This window comes from Lactuca sativa, chromosome 8, assembly GCF_002870075.4.
Source record: "Lactuca sativa cultivar Salinas chromosome 8, Lsat_Salinas_v11, whole genome shotgun sequence".
NCBI lineage: Eukaryota > Viridiplantae > Streptophyta > Magnoliopsida > Asterales > Asteraceae > Lactuca > Lactuca sativa.
Genome location: NC_056630.2, coordinates 37081341 through 37104931, shown reverse-complemented (window position 1 = coordinate 37104931; position 23591 = coordinate 37081341). Strand labels below are relative to the sequence as shown.

At 32.4% G+C, this 23591-nt stretch overlaps 2 protein-coding genes and 1 pseudogene across 3 annotated transcripts; 2 read left to right on the top strand and 1 right to left on the bottom strand.

Annotated features, from left to right (window-relative positions):
* Positions 1–8485: 8485 nt before the first annotated feature.
* On the top strand, positions 8486–10940 carry LOC128127689 (adenylyl-sulfate kinase 3-like; annotated as a pseudogene).
* A 3774-nt stretch (positions 10941–14714) lies between these two features.
* LOC111885901 (uncharacterized) lies at positions 14715–16287 on the top strand. The gene is made up of 2 exons (XM_023882143.3): positions 14715–15257; positions 15941–16287. Exons 1-2 carry the CDS (start codon positions 14941–14943, stop codon positions 16146–16148), a joined length of 525 nt encoding a protein of 174 aa, XP_023737911.1. The 5' UTR covers positions 14715–14940; the 3' UTR covers positions 16149–16287.
* Positions 16269–21665, bottom strand: LOC111885900 (lysine histidine transporter-like 8). Of its 2 annotated transcripts, XM_023882141.3 has the most exons (5): positions 21099–21661; positions 20864–20997; positions 19983–20419; positions 17337–17468; positions 16269–16790 (listed from the first exon to the last, which is right to left on the bottom strand). In XM_023882141.3, the coding sequence occupies exons 1-5, from the start codon at positions 21461–21463 to the stop codon at positions 16302–16304; spliced, it is 1557 nt and encodes a 518-aa protein (XP_023737909.1). In that variant the 5' UTR covers positions 21464–21661; the 3' UTR covers positions 16269–16301. The 2 variants fall into 2 exon arrangements, with proteins under 2 accessions (XP_023737909.1, XP_023737910.1); XM_023882142.3 differs by lacking the exon at positions 17337–17468 and having other exon boundaries at positions 21099–21665.
* Positions 21666–23591: the final 1926 nt, after the last annotated feature.

Genomic DNA, 23591 nt, shown 5'->3' with positions numbered 1-23591 from the left:
AGTGACTTGTTTTAAGTGTGGGAAGAACGAGCATTACACCAATGTCTGTACATCCAGCAAGAGGTTCTGTTACGAATGCGGGAACAAGGGACATATATCAAAGGATTGCCCGAAGAAAAATGAAGCAGCGGGAGCGAATGCACCTCCAGAGCTAAGGAGCATCCTTGACAAAGCAGCTGGCAATGCAAGGAATCAAGAGTAAGGACGGATGACCGAAGAACAAGTTATGAAGTACTCATGTAGATAGTACCACGTGGTGTAGCCTATTAGAGGCATAGTCTAGGGTGAACTTGAACACCTATGTAATAGTTTCAAGAAATAATAAATCCTTCATTTTGTTATTTGGTGTGTTAAACTGTTATGTGATTTTCTTGTATGGTGACTTGGAGACTGCGAGACAATACTTGGGACGAGTATGAGTAGGTGTGAATGGTAGTAGAGGCCTATACTACCGGAAGCACAGGACTCACACTTGGATCAGGGAAAGTCACAAGGTTACCAAGAAACTAGTAATTGATTTCGTTTTATTCAAGTATGTCGTTGCCATTGTTTCGGTAATGACTAAGAAGATTGTTGTTATCCTGACCCTAGTGGTCATATCACATTGAGTCCGACTACGATGAGTAGGTTACGTGGTTCAGAGAACCAATTTTGATGTAGCGTCCGACTTAAACCAAACGATTGAAATCAAAGCGATCAAAAGAAGTATCACACTCGTTGTTAAAGAAGTTGGAAGCTAGAAATGCTACATGTTAAAATGTGATTATATCACATTGGACCATGAAGGAAGGCGTATTCCATTCCGGAAATTGACTCTAAGAGGCCAAAGTCTAAGTGTTGCAACATACGATGATAGATCATTAGAATATGACACATTGATCCATAGTAGTAATAAAAGAACTTATCTTAAGTTCGTATCCAATGAGGATCGACATCGTGACTTGAAGGTCATAATTTGGAGTCTAGCCTGAGGTAGAGAGCAGGTGCATGATCGAGTACTGCTTACAGTCAATGAGTCTAAGAGATAGACTTGAAGGAATATTGAAGTTATAATTGTTACATAGGATGAAGAGATGATGTATCGAGTCGTTATACGAGCCCTGTTTCGTTGATGATTCCGGGACGTAATCATCCTAAGAGGGAGATAATTGTAACGCCCGTAGATCCGGGCTAGTCAATTTAGAGGCAATAAGTGTCGAAAACGACTTTTTGGCAAAAGATTATTTATAATAAATAGTCTTAAACAAGCTGTAGAATATGTTTCCGTACATATAAAGAACGCCGAAATCCGAGTTATAACGAAGAAGTTATGACCCGTCGAAGTTCCGAGACGAAACCGGCACGACACCGGGAAGCGTAAATAGTGAATTTACGATAGAGCGAGATTTAGCCTTAACGACCTAAACAAAAGTCGTAGAATATGTTAAACCGAGAAAATCCATAAAAAATGCCCAAATCTGACTTCGTATGAAGAATTTATGATTTTTCTAAGATTCGGCTTAGCAATGCACGACCCGAAACTCGAATCTTAGTTCGAGCGGTTTTTGGCTTAAGCGACCTAAATGAGAGTTGAAGATCTCATTAATAGGAACTCAAAGGTAAAAATATAGATGAAAACGGATTCCGTATGAAGGAGTTACGAATTCTTTTCGGTCATTTAATAGTCTAAACGCCTCCTACTGGTAAATTTAAGATCGCTCGAGAATTAGCCGACGGAGTCTAAATGAAAGCTGTAGATCTTGATTTTACCTACGGGTGGAAAAAAAGAACGTCGAAAACGGAGCTCGTATGCGGAAGTTACGGGATTTAGAAGTCGGCAGGGTGCTGCTGCAAAAGGGGTGACGTGGCTGAATATGGGCCAAGGCTTTCTCCCCAAGAAAAGCCATCAAGTGACGACAAGTGTCACTGACTCGGCGAGTCAGTGAACCGACTCGGCGAGTCCATCAGGATTTCACACTATAAATAGATGTGTCGGGTTCCATTCATTCTCACACCTTTCCTCTTCCAATTTCTCTCTCTAAATTCTCTCTCTAACCCCCCTTAAGCCCCCTAAAGCCTAGGTAAACCCCCTAGCACCCGAAGGAAGCCCCAAGGATCCTGGAGTTCCGAAAAAAAGCCTTTCGGCTCGGGAACGCTGCTCCAGCGAAGCCCGGTTTTGCGAAAAACCCGCTGTAAGTGAGATGTACCTATCCTATCTTTAGTATAGCTTATATTACAATATAGTAATGTTATTAGGACCTTATAAGGAGTATTTGGGATATTATTATGGGTTATATAAGTATTGTTTAACGCTTATATAATAATAATAACTAGACTATTAAATTAGTCTCGTCAAGCGTTAGACTAAAGGGATAATTGTTTTAAGAGTAACGAAGTGCTGTCAGAGTGCTGAATCACCACCTTATCAAGTGAGTGAATGGTCCCTTTCATCTTACACATAGATATGAAATATTTTACATAAATTGCATGCTATGTGTGCATATTATCTGAATACTTGTTGTCTATGTTGGATGGATGATTTTATACATGTTTTAAATGATTTAAACTGTATATTTATATCTACTAATATGTTGGGATAAAACATGGATAGATGAAATAGTTGGTGTGTGATGAAATAAAATAATGAGAGATAAGTGATGATAATTAGGTGAGGATAGATAAGTGATGATGAATCGGTGATGTAGGATACTACAACCTTGTCCGACAATTTGGAGATGTAGTCATCTACCAGAGTATAGATGGCGACCACGGACTATTATAGACAACCCCGTGGAAACACCAGCAGGCTCATAACCTGTAGGTGAAGAATTACGAGTTCAGGCGATGTTGTAACTATGTATTCATGCGATGATACTCTAACCCCCTTACTATGAATTACGAGTTTAGGCGATGTTGTAACTACGTATTCATGTGATGCTACTCTAACCCCCTTACTATGAATTACGAGTTTAGGCAATGTTGTAATTACGTATTCATGCGATGATACTCTAACCCCTTACTATGAATTACGAGTTCATGCGATGTTGTAACTACGTATTCATGCGATGATACCCTAACCCTTGTTGGGAACGTATTGAGGGAGTAATCCCTGAATCAATACTGTCTATGCGATGTACGCGATGATCCTTAGGGAAAGTCCTTAGGAACAAACATAAAAGGAGAGGCGATGTAAGGAGATGAGAGGTAAAATATGATGTAGGAGACGACCCTTAGGATAAATCCTTAGGGAGGGTACTTAGGAATAAAGAAGATAATGGGGATGGGTAATTGGGTTAATTGTTTGATGATTGAACATAATAATTATATTATTGTGGGTTGAAAACCCTATGTACTCACCAGGTTTCCCAATCTGACCCACTCAATTTATTTATATCACAAGTGTTGTTATGAAATCACATTGCACTGAGAGATTAAAGAGATGTAAATCACTAGTGTAAATAAATGTAAGTTCTGTTTATGCTTATGTTTTTGTATTGACGATGACATCACAAATGTTTTAAAATGAATAAAATACCTTTCTTCGAAAATGTTTTGATAACATATTTAACATGTTTTTCTGGGAACAAATTCCGCAACATTTTTATGAAAAGAAATACTCTGACTTTTACAAAGCATAAAAAAATCGGTCTTTTCTGGCCATGAAAATGGGGATGTCACAGGACAAGTAGTTAAGAGTCTTCATCAAAGATGGGGTAACTAGAATGCATTTTGATAAATAATCCTCTTTCTTGTTTGGCAAAGCGTGTTTTATAATTTCTGATTATGGTTTGTACAACAGATGGAAATTCGTTGATGAAGTGGAGGTTGGTGCCTTCTAAATAGATGGTGTCGATAATCCATGGATAAAATAATCCCATGAAGTCATAGGATCTGATAAATCGGCTAGGAAAACTGCTTTGGGCCTGGTCGCCTGGCTACTGGATAAAAACCCATCAAAGAATGGACTTCGGTGTATGAAATGAGGCTATCCCATAAGTTAGCAAATTTTTGAGCAGATGGTTTTTTCATAGCTTCTTTTTCTTTAGTTGATGGAATGGCTTCAAGGGCAATTTTGGCATTTAATTGGTTAAGAGATCTAGGGATGGATACAGGTTTTTGTGGAGTAAGGCTAGATATGTGTTTTTGTGGTGTAAGGAGAATTGTATTTGAACATTCGAAATTATCTTTTATGACTGCTTTGTATGCTTCGTTGTATGCGGCTTCTGCTTCATTTTTTGTTTTGTAACTTTTGTGAATGACATTTTTTCCAATAATATATGAATTGGCAATTCCCCAATCATCATAGATTCCTTTGTTTTCTCCGTTGAAAACCACATACCATTTCTTCATGTTTTTATGATCTGCTTGAAGTGTTGGATATTCTTCCGGGTTTGGTGTCATAGGTTGTTTTTCAATTTTGAGTATTGTTTATGGTTGACTATCATCGGATGATATTTGTTGAATGTCTTCTGTTGGTTGCTTTGTTGTTGAGCTGCTAGCTGCTTCTTCTTTAGATGCTGAATAAGATGATAAAATATCTAATGTTTGTTGTAGTTGCTCTTTTTCACGTTTGACTACTTCAAGTTGTCTAATTAAAGATGCTTCTTGCTCCTGCTTCTATTTGAGCTGGTGTTGTATTTGCTTCATGATTGCTTCCATGTCAATGTGACTGTTGTCTGAATATTTGTGCCTCTTGGGTACCTGAATGTGTGCTTATATTTGTTTGCTTTTAATATTTCAAATGATGATATGAGAATTTTCATATCAATGTATGCTTTGGTGATATATTTATATCACTGTATACTTTATTATTGTATGCTTTTGGTGGTATTTTAATACCACTGTATGCTTTTTCAATGTATACTTCGACTGGGTTAGATATGAGGTTTTTCTCACGTTCTAATCCCAATAATATTTTTTCCATAGGATTATGTATCTGCATCTGAATCAGAATCAATTATATATGCATAAATATCTATACTTGAATCTATATTTGAATCTTCTATAGGTTCATATCCAAGATCATATGAAATTTTTAATAAATTTGTTTCTCGTTCCTTTTTAGTCTTTTTTGGGCATTCATAAGCTTTGTGTCCGTCTTCTTGACATATCCAACATTTACAATCTTTTTTATTCGATGGACAATAACTTCTTTTAGGTTGATATTTTTGTTTATATTGTTTTCTATTTTGAAAATATTTTCTTTCACCTTGTTTATAATATAGTTTATATTTAGGTTTATAAGTTTGTTTTTTCCAAGTTTTTTTTATATCATTGTCTTTTATTATCTTTACAATCATATTGGTTAACTTTATTAGAAAGGGTGTCACAACATAAATCAATTTTTGCATCTTGTGTTGTTTTTTGCTCTAAACATTTCTTTTGCATCCATGCTTTTAATATACTTATTCGTGCTCCTTGAGCGTCTGCAATTTTATTTTGTTGTAAAGCTTTTTGGAAATCTTTTATTACACTTTAACTTACTAATAATGGTAATTTTTGATAAAAACATGTCTAATGCTATCTTTTTTCTAGTGAAATCTAGATTATAATAATGTTCAGAATATTCACATATAAATAGGTCTAAATAACATACGTTACAAATTCGTAGGTTAGTTAAATGCCATAATGATTCTAATTGAAAAGCTTTCTGAGATGTTTTGTCTTCTATTTGTTTTCCTATGAATTCTTGATTAAGCCGATTTATTACATTTTTAAATGTTTCCATAGCATCAGTGGTGGCTATCATCATTGTTTCGGTTTCATCGAGAGATGAAAGGAAACGATATGCATTACCTTGTGTTTTATGTATGATATAATTAAGAAAAAATTTTGGGTGTAGATTTCTTAATTCTTTAGTTAATTGAACTTGAATTCCCATTTTATTACTCCATTCTTGAATTTTTGCTTCGGGATTTTGATCACAATCAATAAACAAAATATATGAATTTGTTGGAAATGTAAATAATTTAGGTATATATTGTGGAGGTATTTTTTCCCATTTGTTTTGTTTATTTTTAACCATTCCTTGTTAATATAAAAAATTTTCTTCTAATGAAGGGGGTCCGTAAATATATTGACTTTGATAATCGTCTTCAACATATGATTGTTTCCGTTTTAATCCAAAATTATTTTGTGATTCTTTATATGGATTTGAATAAGGGTTTTCATCATCGGATGAAAAATCATATATTACTTCTGCGTCATTATTATCTGAATTATTTTCTATTTCTATATTATTTTCTTGAATTTCTGATGGAATTTCTAGTGCTGCAAATAATTTAGTTAATGTTTCTACTTTTTCTTATAAAATTTCCATATTAATAAGTTTTGTTGGTATTGATTTTTAGAAAAAAAAATATTTAGTTTCTTTTTATTAATGGAGTAGTTATTATTGGTTGAAAGTTAGTTTGATTAAATATTCTACTATTAGTCATATTTGGTGATTAAGGGGTAAATAATTTATCTATATAAATTCTATCTTTTGTTTTAAACGTAATACTATGATGAGAATTTGTTAATGCATAATTTATTTGATATGTAATAGTAAACGGATGATTACTTTTTAACATAAAAATTTGTTTTAATAATTTATATCGTACGGTAATACTATTACTTAGATTTTTATCTTTAAGAGTTAATCCTAGTTGAATATTAATATTAAATTTTATTTTTCCTTCAATTAAATTACATTTTCCTTTTACAATAATACTTTCTTAATTATTAATTATACGATCATCTCTGATTTCTAATTCTAATGGTGTATTTAAGTCACTAAAAGTACTTTTTAAAATTACTTGAATAGTTGATATATTAATATAAGCGATTTTTATTCAATCTATCTCTTTAATATTAGATAATTTATTTCTAATTTGTTTTTTATTTATTATTGGTATAATAATATTTCATTGAGCTGATTCTATAGGTATTGGTTATTCTCCTATAATTTTTCCATAATATACAATATTTTTTCTAGAAAAGAAATTTTTTAACGAGTAATTTCAAAAATTATGTTTTTCTGATAGTTTAAAATTTGATTTTCTTATAGCATCTTTATTAATATTATTTTTATTAATTAAAGCATCAAAAGTGTATCCATATTCATTTTCTTTGTTATTAATAATGATTGGTGAATTTTTTATTTCTTGAGACATATTTAACAAATTAGTTTTGTTATTTTATCTTCAAGATTTTTTATTTGTTCTTGTTTCCAATTATATATATATATATATATATATATATATATATATATATATATATATATATATATATATATTAAACTTGGACAAATCTTAGGAATAGTGTCCTCATGCTAATTTGCGCAAGTATCGAAAGTGAAGTTGATGATTAATTTGGCAGAAATGGTCCTTTTGTTTATACTGTTCAGTCATGTTCGCATTTTCTTTTCTCCACCGTCATTGTAGCCAATGGCGGTTGGATTGGTGTGCTTTTTCGTAGCCAATCACAGTTGGATTGGTGTAACCTGACCCTCCCGGTTAGTTTGACCCTCCAACATCTATCCTTTATTTCGATGCTTTCACCGCCCTTCTTCTCCAATCATATTCAATCGCTGACCCAGATGCTTCTACAACCTTTTCATAAGATCTCTATCGCTTCTCAACGGCTCTGATTCATCTATCTCTCACCGGCTTCTTCTTTTTCTTTTCTAGCATTACCAGGTCGGTGAACTCAAAGATATTTGTAAACTCTTCGCCGGCTTCCAAAGATTAATCCTTGATTTCGCATTTTATGCAGATATGTACCAGTCTCCTTTTTTCACTCATTGCCTTTCCACCAATTCTTAGATGTGGATTGCTATTTTCAAAACAACATTTGTGTTAATTGGAATCGATTGTTCCAGGACCGGTCGCCGAAACCTTTGACCTCGCTAGAAAGCCTCATCGGCGTTGCCGCCACCGATTGAAGAAGACAATGCTCACCTAATGTCTGTGTGGGTTGTGTTCAATCGACTGGGAGTAAAATGAGTTGGCGCCTGCCCCCTCGTCGTCGATTATGGTTGTATATCCTCCTATGATGCTGTAACTCCAATGGGTTTCAACAAAGCCATAAGATTATGGTACGACGTCGATTATGGTACACGTAAAGTGGTCAACAAACACTACCGTCGACCTCACTTTCCAGAACACCGCTATATTTTTCGTCAGCCACGTGACCTCCGCACCGATTGATATTTCGTTCTCTGAAACTGCAGTTGGCTCCAACATCGTAAGCCCTAATACTTTATTCCCCACCAAAATTACTACTGCAACTTAAAATAATTGATTTTCTGATTCCAGATGAAAAGGTGTTATTAGTCGAGAAAACTTTGCAATTGTTGGTGGTGCTAGCTTGAGTTTATAACCAACATGTGTTTAGAATATCCTCATCTTTCTGGTAAGACTGGTGACTCAATCTATGCTGGTATGGTCTTTACTCTCTTAAATTGTAGAGAATATGAAACTTCTACGTCCTATCTCAACTTATACACCTTTAGTGTGATAGTGTTTTCCGTTGAAATGATGCACGCAAGGTGATCGATGAAATACCCCACAAAAACAATCTTTTTCAAAGCACATGATTTCGACAGGAGTCTTTGTTTGTATGCAGAAACTTTGTACATGCCTTGATAACACCCTACTGACTTTTTTTAACTTTTTAATTTTAAGGTTCTTTTTAACCTCTCACAGTTATGTACAAGAATTTGAATTTATCTGTTGCATTTGTGTTGAATGATATAACAGAGAAAAGCGAGAAGAAGATGTAAGGTTCACCGTGCTTGCATCAACTTGAATAACTTTAGGTGTGAATCTTACCGATCCTTTTTTCTGATGCTCTGACACAAGTTCCATATCTGTTTGTACAGTTTATATAGCACTTACTTTAACCTATACTTCTTAATCTCTTGGTTTTAAATCAATAAAACATAGTAAATTTTAAAAGGTTTTCTTCAATTTAGGATCTATGATGTCTATCATGGGAAATCCAACAAATACTTTTTTCCATGAAAGCACAATTGGGAAAACTGAAAGACAAAATCTAATTAACCACCAAGGATGTGTTGTATGGATCACATGTCTCAGTGGCTATGGTTTGTGTTCAAACTCCAAACATCCAAGTTTTATATTCCATTTATTCACATTTTCATCATTTTTTTTTCAATTTTTTGTAGGTAAAAGTACACTTGCATGTGTTGGATTAGTGTCTAAGTCCATAACTATATTTTGGTATGTACTTGACCCGATGGTGCATGGTCCTTTTGGGTTGCCTTCACCAAAACAACTTGATAGGATGAATTATGGAGAGAGAGGATTAATTATGATTTATTAATATATTATTAGAATAATATATTAAAGGAGAAATCATGTTGTTTAATTAATATTAGTCAATAATTAATAAGAATTAATTTTGTAGCTAAAAGAGATTAATTAAATAAAGGGGACTAGAACTGTCAATTGTGTGATAGTTGAATATTGAGCTAATGGACTCCATAGAGGATGGAGTGGACGAATTCTAATGGGGAAACCCATTAGATATCGTCCAAGGCCTCTAAGGAGGGAGTCCATGGGTTGCTTAGGGCCTAAGCAATCATATTAGGGTTTCCTTGTTAGATAACCCTAATAGCCTCACTATTTAAGCACCCCTAGAGCACCAAAAACGTGGTGAAGAGTTTCCTTAGGGTTTCTACACATTTTTGGGTGCCTCCTCTCTTATCATTCTTCATCCTCTTGATGTTGGTGTTTGTGAGACATTAGAGGAGTGACATTTGTGACTCTAAGCTTTCTAAAGCCATTACAAGGAGGATTTGAGATTGTATGCTAGATCTAGGGTTTATAGCTTTGGATATTCAATTGCATGTTCATTAGACAAACTAGATCCAAAAGCTATTAGGGTTTGCATGTACACCATAGGAATGATGTTTTGCTCCAAACCCATCAGCATGCTCATTAAACAGAGAACTACACTCCTGGTGAAAAACTTTCCTATTTTCTTCATGGTGATAATGTTAGACATGGATTGAATAAAAACCTTGGATTCTCACCCGAAGATAGAACGGAAAACGTTTGTCATGTTGATATGTATTTAGTAATCTTAAACTCGAATAAACTATTAGTTTCATACAAAAAGATTTGGGTAACAGTTCTTTATTAAAGTTGTTGACTTATAATCATACTTTAGGTGAATCGGCAAAGGTATTTGCAGATGTTCGATTAATTTGTATAGCCAATCCGATAGATCCTTACAGAAAGGATCGTGATGCATGTCGTGCAATGTTGACAGATGCAAATTTTTTAGAGTCAATTCTTTTTTTTCCCTGTGTTTTATATATAATAAGTCCGTTTTTATATAAAAAGAAGCTAAATTTATTGATATATACATATGCATGTGTTCATGAACGTGCCTCTTGAAGTGTATGAAAGAAGAGATCCTAAAGGCCTTTAATAGCTTGCAAGAGTTGTAAGAATTTAAGGTGGCATTTTTTTAACCCACTATAAACCTCCACCAAAGAAACAGATGGAAGAAGATAAAGGGGCTTTATAATTTAGGTTAAAAATAAAACTTTTGACAAAAAAGGAAGAAACAAATATCATAAAAAACGTAAGTTAATAGGAAAAATCCAAAGCCAAAATAGAGTGTATTTTCTACATTATGTTCGACTTTAAGTGAGACAACTACTACTAACATCATCTGTATTTTGCAGGAAGTGGAAATCAAACTGATAATCAATGATTTGCTCAAAAAGTTAAGGTATAATTCTATTTTATATTTATTTATACTCATTTACTTTGAATAAATTTGTGATTTATCTTCTAAGTTCTTATGACTACCAAATTGAGACCATCGATACGATTGTAATTAGGATAAATTTTTTTTGTTTTTCAATTTATTCCTCTTATGCTCTTTTAAGATGTTTACCTTTACCGATAATCTTCAGGAAAAAATTGTCAAAAACTAGAAGATAGATTACCGGTTACCTTCTAAAATGGTGAAATTGGAATAAATGGAAAAATGTTTGTCTTATTAGGAAAAGAATAAAGTTGAAGTTTAAACACAGAAAAACCCAAATATATTATCCAAATGTTGAATTAGGCAAGAGTCAAAATGTTTTGCAATCACGAAGTGGTCACTTCTTTGAACCTCCCGCTGTTGACGGTGTTCACGTCTTCAAAATCATCGTTCCAAAATTCCTGAAGCTTCACCGGGTTTTGGGTTTTGGCTTTGTATCAATGTGTTTGACATCGGTAAGTTTGTATGTTTTTAAATAGTTTATATGGTTGTATTCTTTTACATGAGGATTTTGAAGATGTAAATAATGACTATTTGTGTTTTGTAATCTTCTTTAATTCAATAAAAAACTTTACCATATTAATCCACGAAAATGGTTTTTATAAACCTATTTATTATAAATAATTTTATGTGCATTTTTTTTTTGAGGAAATGCAACGGGTTGGCACATGAAAACATACTTATTTATCATTTAGGCTACTATTACACAGACAGATTTCACATAAAAAATAGTTGGTAGGTTGACAGACTCTCAGCACAGCTACACCTAACTGTCCCACGACAGTGTTCAAAGTATAAACAAATAGTTCATGAAAGAATATTTACAGAGAATAGACCGAAAAAAAATCTCACATCTAGCCCCGCAACTCGGGGACTCACCTAGTTTATATTATTATTTATTATATGTATTGCTTCAATATTAGATATACAATTAATTATTGATATGTTAGAATCTATTTTTAAATTTAAAAGAAATTTTTTAGATTGTTTCAGTGTTTTATGAAAAAATTTTAATTCTTGTTTATTAATATTTAGACTTAAAAAACTCATGATTAAAACCTTTAAAAACAAAATGACGATTTAGCTTTTCTTTCAAAGTTTTAATAGGATGACGGGGTTTGTTATTTATGATATTTATAATAGTGGTTGTGATGCCAAAGTTTTCATACGGAGAATTAAAAACTTTTTTACGAAACATGTTTCTAAATTGTAGGTACATAGTAATAATTATTATAAAAACTTTTTGACGAAATATGTTTAAATTGTAGGTAGATAGTAATAATTGTTTTTAATATTGAATTTATGATGATAACTCATAACGATAAATATTTATAATAATATTTATGATGATGCATGATGAACAGTTATTCGTAAGAACGATACTTAGCTTTGATACCAAAATTGACGACATATTATAATATATGTTTATAACGATAAAAGTAGATGATTATATCTGAATGATGTGTTGGAATAATCTTGATGATGATTAGATGGATGGTTTTGGATATTTTGGATAGACGCTCTGAATGATGCGTTGGAATAATCTTGATGATGATTAGATAGATGATTATATGGATGGTTTTGGATACTTTGGATTGAATATATTTTGGAAAAATTAAAAGGGAATACACATTTTAGTACATTTGATGAAAAATACGGATATTAGCGATTACGCTTACATGAAAATATGAAACCACTAACCGCTTTTTCATGTCCCCCTCAAAAGCATTATGAATGGAATGTCCTTCCATTCGGTTTAAAGCAGACACCAACAATATATCAGCGATTCATGGATGAAACCTTAAATGGTTTAGATCATATTTGTCTTGCATATATTGATGATATAATTGTTTTCACAAAAGGAAATGAACAAACACACATTGATACAGTCATCAAGGTTTTACAAAGAATTAAAGAGAAGGGTTTAGTTTTATCAATAAAGAAATTAAAACTTTTTCAATCTATAGTTGAATATCTCGGTTTAAAATTTTGAGAAAATGGTTAATTATCGTTAACAAACAACATACAAGAAAAATTAAATATGTTTCCTGATAAACTTGAAAATAGAAAGCAAATACAACGTTTTCTTGGCTCTCTAAATTATATTGCAGAACAATGATTTTTGAAAAATTTGGCAAAAGAAAGAAAAGTTTTACAAAAGAAAATATCAGGAAAAATACATTGGTCTTGGACCAATACATATACTATTTTGGTACAAAATATAAAACAAAAAATTTAAGTTCTTCCTACTTTATATAATGCAAAAATTGACGATTTTCTAATTGTAAAGACAGATGCATCACAAGACACTCGGGCAGGATGGCTAAAGGCGATTATACATGGAAAAATATTATTGGGACTAGATAATGAGGGAAACCTCATATCTAACTCATCAAAAGTGTACAATGATAAAACATACATTGATATGAAAATATCATTCGATGTAAACAATGATAAAGTATACAATGATATGAAGATATCACCAAAAGCATACACTGATACGGATATATCATCTGAAGTATTAAAAACAGATAAATATAAGCAAAAATTATGCAAGTATATATTGGGAACATTTTCCTAAACGGAGCAAAATTCCAGCACACATGAACGAGAAACACTAGCATGTTTCAAAATATTGAAAAAATGGAAAGTCGAGCTACTTCAAACTAGATTCGAGTTACGCACAGATTCCAAGTATCTACTTGGCTTTTGGTGATATAAATTACAAGAAGATTATTACCGTGGACGATTGATTGGTTGGCAATTACAATTACATCAATTTCATCCATACCTCAAGTATATCAAAAGCGCCAACAATCATATAGTAGACACATTGACAAGAGAATGGAAGCCATCATAAAGCAACAACAAAAAACATCTTACTCAAATATGGAAGAAACACCATTCATGAAAGACTAACGTCAAGCATAACCGAAGCAAACATCATTCAGAAATATCTGACCTTTTGGTGACGGGAAGAATGACACAATCAATGACGTATAAAACCATTATTATTGAAGACATTATTGAAGACACGCGTCCTTTCAATGTGGAAGGAATTGTAAATTTTACTAATATAATTATTTAAAAGTGTCGGTAGAATAATTTATTAGTTGTCAGTAAAACTAGAATGTGATGTAACATAAAGTTTTAGTCCCTCTATAGTCTAGGGGCTAAACTGTAAAATAGTTTGTCCTATTGCAATCATACCATTGCAAATGTGTAATGTAACCGTTCTCTTGAGCTAAATAGGGCCTTTGCCCATATGAAATAAACAAGATATGTTTGAGAGTTTTAAGACTTGAGTTGATCTCAAAGTTATTCCTCTGTTGACGGAGGAATGACGCAAGCAATGACGTATAAAACCATTATTATTAAAGACATTATTGAAGACACACGTCGTATCAGAAATATCCGACCTTTCGGTGACAGGAGGAATGACGCAAGCAATAACGTATAAAGCCATTATTATTTAAGATATTATTGAAGTCATGTGTCCTTTCAATGTGGAAGAAATTGTAATTTTTACTAATATAATTATTTTAAAGTGTCGGTAGAATAATTTATTAACATAAAGTGTTAGTCCCTCTATAGTATAGGGGGCTAATGTAACCGACTCTCTTAAGCCTATAAGTAGAGCCTTTGCCAAGTTGATCTCAAAGTTCTTCCTCTGTTGAAATAGTTGTTCTATTTTTGAATAACAGAGCATCTATCTAAAGTATCCAAAACCATCCATATAATCATCTTTTTAATTATCATCAAGATTATTCCAACGCATCATTCAGGTATAATCATCTACTTTTATGGTTATAATCATAAATTATACTATGTCGTCACTTTTAGCTCGTTAGGACGGTGTTGTGGCTCGGCTCGTCCACGCATGCAAAAACACAGTTGTTACGGCCCATACCGAGCTTTAAATGGCTTCCATTCTCAAACAATTCAATTCAAGTCAATCAAAACTACGAGGTTGTATATGTCATTTTACCCAAAGGGAGAAAGAAAGGGACATTGATACTCGACGGCTCGAACCCCACGACTCTCTCCTTCTCCGTCCCCTTCCTGTTTCATCCGCCGGTAGTTGGAAAATCTCCAAATCTTTTTCGCCGCCGACTACCTGCGGATGATTTCAGGCGTGAATTCTCTCTCAATTTCAGGCGAATCCTGATCTCCGTTATGCATACAGATTCGAATTCTATGCACCAAGCAAACGTATATAGATCTGTAGATAGAGAGCGGGGAGGGAGTGGAACCGTTAAGATGATACCGAGGTCGAGTTCTTTGCAGCAAGAGAAGATGTATAGATCTGTAGATAGGGAGGCGGTTGATGGCGGAAGCGTGTCGGGGTTACCGCGGTCAAGTTCTGCGCGTCATGAGAGAAAAATTACACGATCAAATCTTGTCGACCAGCTCAGAGAGTATCAAATTCGATCGAAACATGATTGGGCATCCGTCTCATTCTTCTCCTCTACTTCAAATCTCTCTTCTTCCAGGTGATATATCTATTAATTTGTGCTTCTGTTTTTGTGATTTGATCATCTTTTGTACGGTTAGGTTTTCGTTAATGTAGTTTTGTGCAAATTGATTAATTGTCTCATGAAGTAAATGCTTTGTTTCCTCAATTTTCTATCGTTACGCCAATACGAGATGCTCTTTGAGTTCTAAGATGCAAAGGAATCAAGAACATACTGATTTTAACCTCATATTCATATGAATGCAATTAGTTTTGAGAAAAAAAGCAGATAACCGAGTTAAAGTTTCACTGCAATTTGAAAATGGCTATGCTTTTTGGTGCCAAGATTGGCTTAATTTTCATTTCTTTATCGACAATCATTCCTGTTTCGGTTTCATTTCATTTTTAACTTGGTATTGATCTGTATATGCAACCTACAACAATTGTCATACTTAGTAACTTCTCATTGATCTTTCCAATGGCCTATGATGATGATGACAGCTGTTGATAGAATTAAGTTATGCTTTCCAACAAGGAAATTCTTTTTCAAGATAAGATTATACTTTCCAATACAGAGATTCTTGATACAACTATAATTGCACTTTCCAGTTGGTGATATTATTGATAGAAGAATCCTAATTTGGTATTTGCTTGGAATCTTTGTATATGTTCAAATGCATATATCTTGTTATTATTCAACTTCTTTTTCAACCAAATTTGCAGGGTGGACGTAGTGGTGTTTGTAATATGGGAACTTGCAATTCTAGCTTTTTTCGTTTTCTCAGCAGTTGCATTATATTTCAGCCACATGAGACTTGGATTTGGTTTAGCAACAATCACATTGTTACTTCTATTATGTATGAAGCTAACAAAGCGAATAAAACTCGCCCAAAAAAAGAAACGAAGGATGCTTCTTCCTTTATCAATGTAAAAAAAAAAACCCTAATCTTCATAAATTCCATCACCTTTTCACCATTTTCATACAATCTTGGACCTTTGTTTTTCCTTTTATACTTTATCCTATTGGTGTAATTGGAATTGAAGCAAACAATAACAAATTACTACATATACATTTTTATTGTTTTTACTTTGGATTAAAGAAATGGACCTCGATTCCTCGAGTAACTATTGTCCAAATTGCCCCTAAAACAAGTAGAATGCTTAAAATCATCCCTAGGCAACCAAGAATCCAATTGAGCCACCACATCTTGCTATAAACATTAGGTTTCTTGATTACTATCCACATGAAACACGGGTATGCTAAAGTCACGGGTAATGCAATGCCGCCTATGAGACCCGCGAGACTTGGTAGAAATGGTAGGGCAACTGCTACAAAGAAAGCCAGAGCACCGAAAAAAACCCGTGACCCTGCTCGGACCCACCATGGGCATGGCCCGTTTGCTTTAGTCACGTATCGCAGTTCTAGGTTGTCGAAAACGGGCATTGCGTAGATTTGGAAAGAGGTGAGACAGTTGATGATGACGAGTGCGCTTGTTAACCCTAAAATGACTCGAGAAGTTGATTGACCGTGGTATTTGTACAATGCGGTTAGGAGTCCTCCGGTTGTCGGCATCTGTATTGACATTCATGCATTAGAGAGTTGTATGTGTGCGGATGCATGAGTAGGGCCGGAGGGGGTGTATGGACAAATTTTGTTCACAAAAATAAAATACTTGCAATTCGGGTCATTATTTGAGGTTCTTATAACATATTTGTTCCATGTTTTAAGTCTAATACTATATTTTTACGACCTCAATTACAAAATAAGCTATAACTAGTGATAAAAATTCATATTTACTTTAAACAAAAACCAAAAAACCTTATAAGGATCTCAAAAGAACCAAAATTGTAAAAGAAAATGTTTTGGGACCAAATTTAATTAGCTATACTGAAAGACAAAAAGGTATAAAAACCTCAACTAAAGATTAAAATTGCAAAATAAAACATTTTTAGATGAAAATCGCAAAATTCAGCTCTAGTTAAGGACTAAAAAATACACTTTACTCAATATTATATGATATTACTATAGTGGACCCGATTGAAATTTGTTCTGGACTATCATTCTATGTGTTATGTAGTATATCGACTATCATTCTGTGTGAAATGTAGTATATCTTACCATGTTACCATAGACCCAGTATCCACCGATAGCAAGAGGGAAGAGACACATTGCAATAATGAAATACGAGTATTTTACGCCCTTCCACATGGGTATACGTGATGGTTGTTTTGGATTTGAAGGCATTGTACCCTAGGGAAATTAAAAAACATATATATATATATATATATATATATATATATATATATATATATATATATATATATATATATATATATATATATATATATTATCATATGTTAAAAGAAATTTTATGAAGAAAAGCTTTGAAAACTTATATTTTAATTGCTGAAGATACAAAAGAAGATTAAAAAAAAAAAAAAGATTACATGCGAAAAAAAGGGAGAAATGGTTTTTATGATCATGATTTGGGGACATGTAAACAATTATGCATCCTAAAGAATGGGAGAAAGTGTGAAACATATCCACTTGGACCACTCCCCAGAAATAACACAGCACCAAACACTTGACTGGAATTTTGTGGGTCGTACTCAGTGGAATACACGTGATCCACCAAATCAGGGTTCACATTTCCTTTTCAAAACAAAATTATTATTATTGTTCTACGAATCATCATGAAAATACATATATTTTGTGCTTATAATAAATAATTAAATCATGAGTTTTTAAAAGAAAAAAAAATGAAACTAATATATGTTTGTATATTTTCCATTTTAGCAGTAAAAAGGTCATAAAAAATACAATGACTTTTTCAATAAAATATCAAAATTTAAAGGTTTTTTCTTCAAATTACTGTGTTTATAACTTTATTTTAATCTTATTAAATCTTATCGTAGTTTCTATTGAGTGTGTTATCTTATTATAATTTTGATGTATTTTTTTTTTTTGAAAAAATAATATTATCTTATTTCTTATTATATTATATTAATTTGACAATATATAAAATTATCTATTTTCTGTAACTAACTGTTTTTATATAATTTTCTGATAGATATTTTTTTATAGAGCTATTTTTTATGATGTTCCGATGGAAGACATCAATTTGCCAGATAGATTTTTTAAAAGATTAATTTTTTTTTTGTAACAGGTATATATTGTTATTTATATTAGTTTTTTAATTTAATCTTATAGTAAGATAATATCCATTCTCAGACATAATGGTTAAAATCTACCCTAATAAATGAAAATGACTTTGCCACATGTCCTCTTCTCATTCATTTGGACACATGACATTTTCTAGAAATTTTAAAATTTTCTATTTTCCACTTGTCATTTTATTGTATTTTTGATTTTATTAAATTAAAATCCACATTTAATATATAAGGTAATATATATGTAAGGTATTTATTAGAAATGGTTTATATATGTAATGTATCTAATGCATTAAAGTCTCATTAATTTTAATAATTCAAAAAATTTCTTAATTTTCTTATAAATTTAAAGTTTTCAAATTGTTTAAATTTTATATTTAATTTTTTTTAAATAAACCCATGTAATACATGGGTCTCACACCTAGTAATATAATATTACGTGTTAGTTTACATTTTTTAATATTTTTATATTAAATTTTAAAAAATTTTCTCATTATGTTATATATATTTTTAGAGATGATAAAATTTTGAATATGAACAGTAACGTTCATAAGTTGGTTTGGGCGTGGAGTCTGATGGCTTAATTTTCGAACCATTTGCATTTGATCCTTCAACAAAAATTTTATTAGGTTGAGAAACTCTCAATTAAAACCTGAAAAGTGTAACTCAAACTAAAAGCTTATAAGTTTTAATGTTTTAAATGTTTGAAATGTTTAGATAAAGCAACTCTAATTGGTAGGAGTATTAAAGCTTTTTTATTATTATAAGAAAATTCCAATTGATATAGCACTATAACCATTGTGAACAAACAAATCAAGCTTTTTTAAAGGGGAAGAGTTTGTTTAGTTACATATATGTCCATTTTTTCAAAAAATTGAACTTTTGAATTTTTTATTTTACATCTTTATTTTTTTGGTTTTTTATATACTTTTCTTTTCCATAAAGCATATATTAAAATATATAAGTTTTAATATTTTAAATGTTTGAGATGTTTTAGATAAAGCAACTCTAATTGGTATAGAGTATTAAAACTTTTTTATTATTATCAGAAAATTCCAATTGATATAGCACTATAACCACTGTGAACAAACAAATCAAGCTTTTTTAAAGGGGAAGAGTTTGTTTAGTTACATATATGTCCATTTTTAAAAAAAATTAAACTTTTGAATTTTTTATTTTACATCTTTATTTTTTGGTTTTTTATGTAATTTTCTTTTCCATAAAGCATATGTTAAAATATATACAAGTTGAAACTTCATGTACCCACATAAAATTGTGTCTCAATGTTTTAAAAATAAAAAATAAAAAATAGTTAAAATTTCCAAAACGACAACATATGAAATGTAGTTTTAGTTTTATCAAAATAAAAATATTAAAATGTTAAAAACTTGATACCACTTAACAATATGTAAATATTACAAAACTACAAATTCCATGATAGAGTGTATGAAATGCAAAAATAAAATTGAGAAAATGTTTATGTTATATATAATAAAAATATATTTCAAGCAACAGAATTAATGTGTTCGGTAATTTTAATAGAAAACAAAAGAATGTGTTCATAGTTTTAATTGCATAAAGTCTATCAACGTACCTGTATTTCAAGCACCAAGTTATGACCTCGAAAAGCAAATGCAACGATGCCAAGAGAATTTAAAACATCACAAACCCTAGCAACTTGTGACACCTCCTCTAACTTCTCATACGACACACCCGTGGGCCTCCCTTCAACAACCGACACAACCCATATAACAGTACAATATGAGACTGAAGCAATTGCCCCTATCAGTGAAACCCCTGCAATCGAATTCAAGTTTGGCAGTTGTGTTAACACAACTGCCGAACATGTGAAAACAAGGTACCACTCAATCATCGATAGTGGAGTTTCATCATTTTTCTCCCATGTATTGACAATGATGGTGTTAAAAAGAAGTTTCATGGTGGCTCCCCCGATCATGATTAGGGTTATGCATGTCCCACTTGAAAGGTAAATTGTCGGTAATAACGTCATGAGCTTCCCTAATTTCTCTCCTAAATGACATAAAGTCCAATTCATGTATTAGTACTGCCTCCAAAAAGTGAATCAATGACAATTTTATTAGGTGACATTTAACAAATTGACTACAATGTTAACATGAATTTATCATAAAATTCATAAATGGTGAATTACGAATCAAGAAAATGCTTCACCACAAAATACCTTTATAAACATTAAAAATGAAACAAAAATCTTATTTCAAAATCAAAGTTGCAAAATTGTTTTGTAGTTCTTTTTAATGTTTTTGCAACCTTTACCGATAATTTTGAAATATTTTTGAATTTTGCAATTAATCTTAGTTGTTAAATTTAGTAACCTCATTTTTGTGATTAACTATATATATTATCCCTTCAAAAAGGGTAAAAAAAAAATTGACTCTTGTACAAAAAATTATTTTGTTTTTGGTTGAGGGTTAGAAAAGTGAAAGTGAGGCATACCAAAAGCAGCCATGGAAAGCCATAGATATCGGCTGTATCGAGTCCCAGAAGAAGATTCATGGAGTTGAATCAAAAGCCAAAGTGTATACATTTGCCACACAAAAACTACTGACAAACTCATTATTCCCCAAACCCTACAAATCATTTGACAACACACATGTAAATAACGATGAAAAATAGTGATTGATTAATTTTGGTTAAAAAGAGAGATTGAAGCTGAAATAATTAAACTAACCAGCCGAGTGCAGTGAAGGCAAGGGGAAGAACAAGTGCTTGAACTCCGATTCCAGAGCTGAGGGTATGGAATGCTGCATAAAACGCGTTTCCATTCCTTGATTCAGTTATAGGAAGCCATTCATCATGTGGGTTGAGCTTAGTGAACTCCAAGTAGCCTTGCATGCTTGCCATGGCCTTCTTCATGGGGCTAGCCAACGGTGTCATGACGCGTGTGATGAATGGGCTTTTAGGTGTCATTGGAATGGAATTGGCTGGAGAAGGAGAATGGAATTGGGATGGTGATGGTGATGGAACTGAAAGCACCGTAGGAACAGGAATACGAGTTTCTTTATTTGGGTTAAGATTACTCATCTCTCTTCCCATAATCCCTTACAATTCGAACTCAATTAAACCTGTGTTTTCACTTAGTTTCACTCAAGAAACAAAAGCAACAAAACTTGAACGTGCGATGTGGATTCAGATTGAAAGTTGTGATCTTGGAATGTTCAGTGCTTTTCTGTCGTAGTTTGTATGGAGTATTGGGGAGCTTGTGGAAGGATCACATTATTTATAGATATAGAGTGAAAAGGAAGGGAAATGGAGATAAAGGAAGTGCTTTAAATTTAGACATATTATAAATATAATCGACTTGGATGTTATAAATTTCATGTTATTTAAAAAATAAATAAAATGTGAAAGGCTATAAAGCATTACTAGCCTTTTGACTGATTCATGGCTGCTAGTGGTGGTGCTAGCCTTGTCTTTGGTTACTTTCACGTGAAGCTTCACCATGCAACTCCTTTAGACATCTTGATAGATTATGTTTATTTATTTATTTATTTTTCTGAATTGGCTATTTTTAAATTACTAAAAAAAATAAATTACAGTTTTTTCCCTAGTGGTTTGGTTTAGTTAGAAAAATACATTTAGTCCAACATTTGAAATATTGATAAGTTGTATCCTTATAGTTTTAAAAAAATTATAACACCATGTCTTTCTGTCCATATGAAAAGATTATTTTACCCTTTAAAATATATATTTTTTCTTTTCTCTTTTACTCAATTGTAATATTTAATAATAAAAAAATAAGGGCCCACCTCTCCTAGCCCATCCTATTCTTCTCCTTCTTCAATTCGCAATCTGCCATCCATCATCGTCTTTGGCTTTCCTCCTCCGATGAAATCATTATTTTCATCCCCGATGAAGACCTTCAAAATCATCCAAACAACCAAGTAGAAAATCATTTAGTACACACATCATCCAAATTAGAATCAATACAATCTGAAACATAATACGAATCTAGTTCCAAGAACCCGATCATATAGTTGGAACATGTTACAGAATTATCCAAAAATGTATTTGAATGTTTTTGTTATCTACGATTTTTTTGAAACAATAGAAAAATAAAGAAAATTTGGCCTCTATTATTTGTTGTGTGATTCAAATCAGGAAGAGAAACACAAAAACAAGGAAATAAACTATAGAGTGTAGGACTACTACCAATGATCTAAAAAGGAGAAAAGTACATGTAAATGTTTGATTAAAGATAGATGATAGAAGACAGAAAGAAAGAACAAGAAAAACAAACAGCACAAAAGAAGAATGACAACAACAAGGATGTTGTTGATGGTCGACGCCTGAGGTGAGAGGCTATAGTTGGATATCAAGCTTAAAACCCCATGGTCGTCTGATTAGGGAGACTACATAATCCTACCAAAACTTTGTCTGATTTGGTCGTCAAAGAAGGTTTTTTATTAGATCATCATAGACAAGGAAGAGGGTGTGGGATGATGGTGAAGGAGATAATGAGGCAAGAAGTTGATGGGAACAAGGTCTGGGGGTTAAGGCCCTTATTATTATTTTTTTTTATAGAAAAATTGCAAAAATGGTCACTGTGATATGCATTTTTTAGGGTTTTAGTGCAAACCACAACTTTTTTGGCTTCGTGGTCCTTTTGACCATGTTTCTATTTAGATTTGGTCCCTATTAAACTTAAAATGACTAATATGATCTTTTTAATTTGTTTTCCTCATTTTCTTAAAAACTTTATCTTTTATTTAATTATATTAAGGTAATAATAAATAAAATGGGACCCTTTCTCTCTCTCTCTCTCTCTCTCATAAGCACACAGACCCAGATGATGTTATATCTCTTCTTTCCCTCCTTGAAACTCCTTTTATTCATTCATCTTTCTCTAGTTTATTCTCTAGGAAGAAGATGTTCTTGATGTGGTCTATTTTTTGCTCCATCACAAACCCAGACTCCTCATCGATGTGCCCTCGCCATCTCCCTTCACTCCGTCTTCATCGCCTCTACTGCATAGCAAAGCTTCATCTTCAAAAGAGAAACCTCAGTTGCAAGATTTCATCTATGGAGTCTCGACTAAACTGAACTCACTTCGATGTAAAATATGTAAATTGGAAGAACTTTACCAAAATATTCTTCTAGGAATTTTTCTAATCTTCTAATTTCATTTTAGGATTCATATTTCTTGAAGATCAAAGTTTATTTC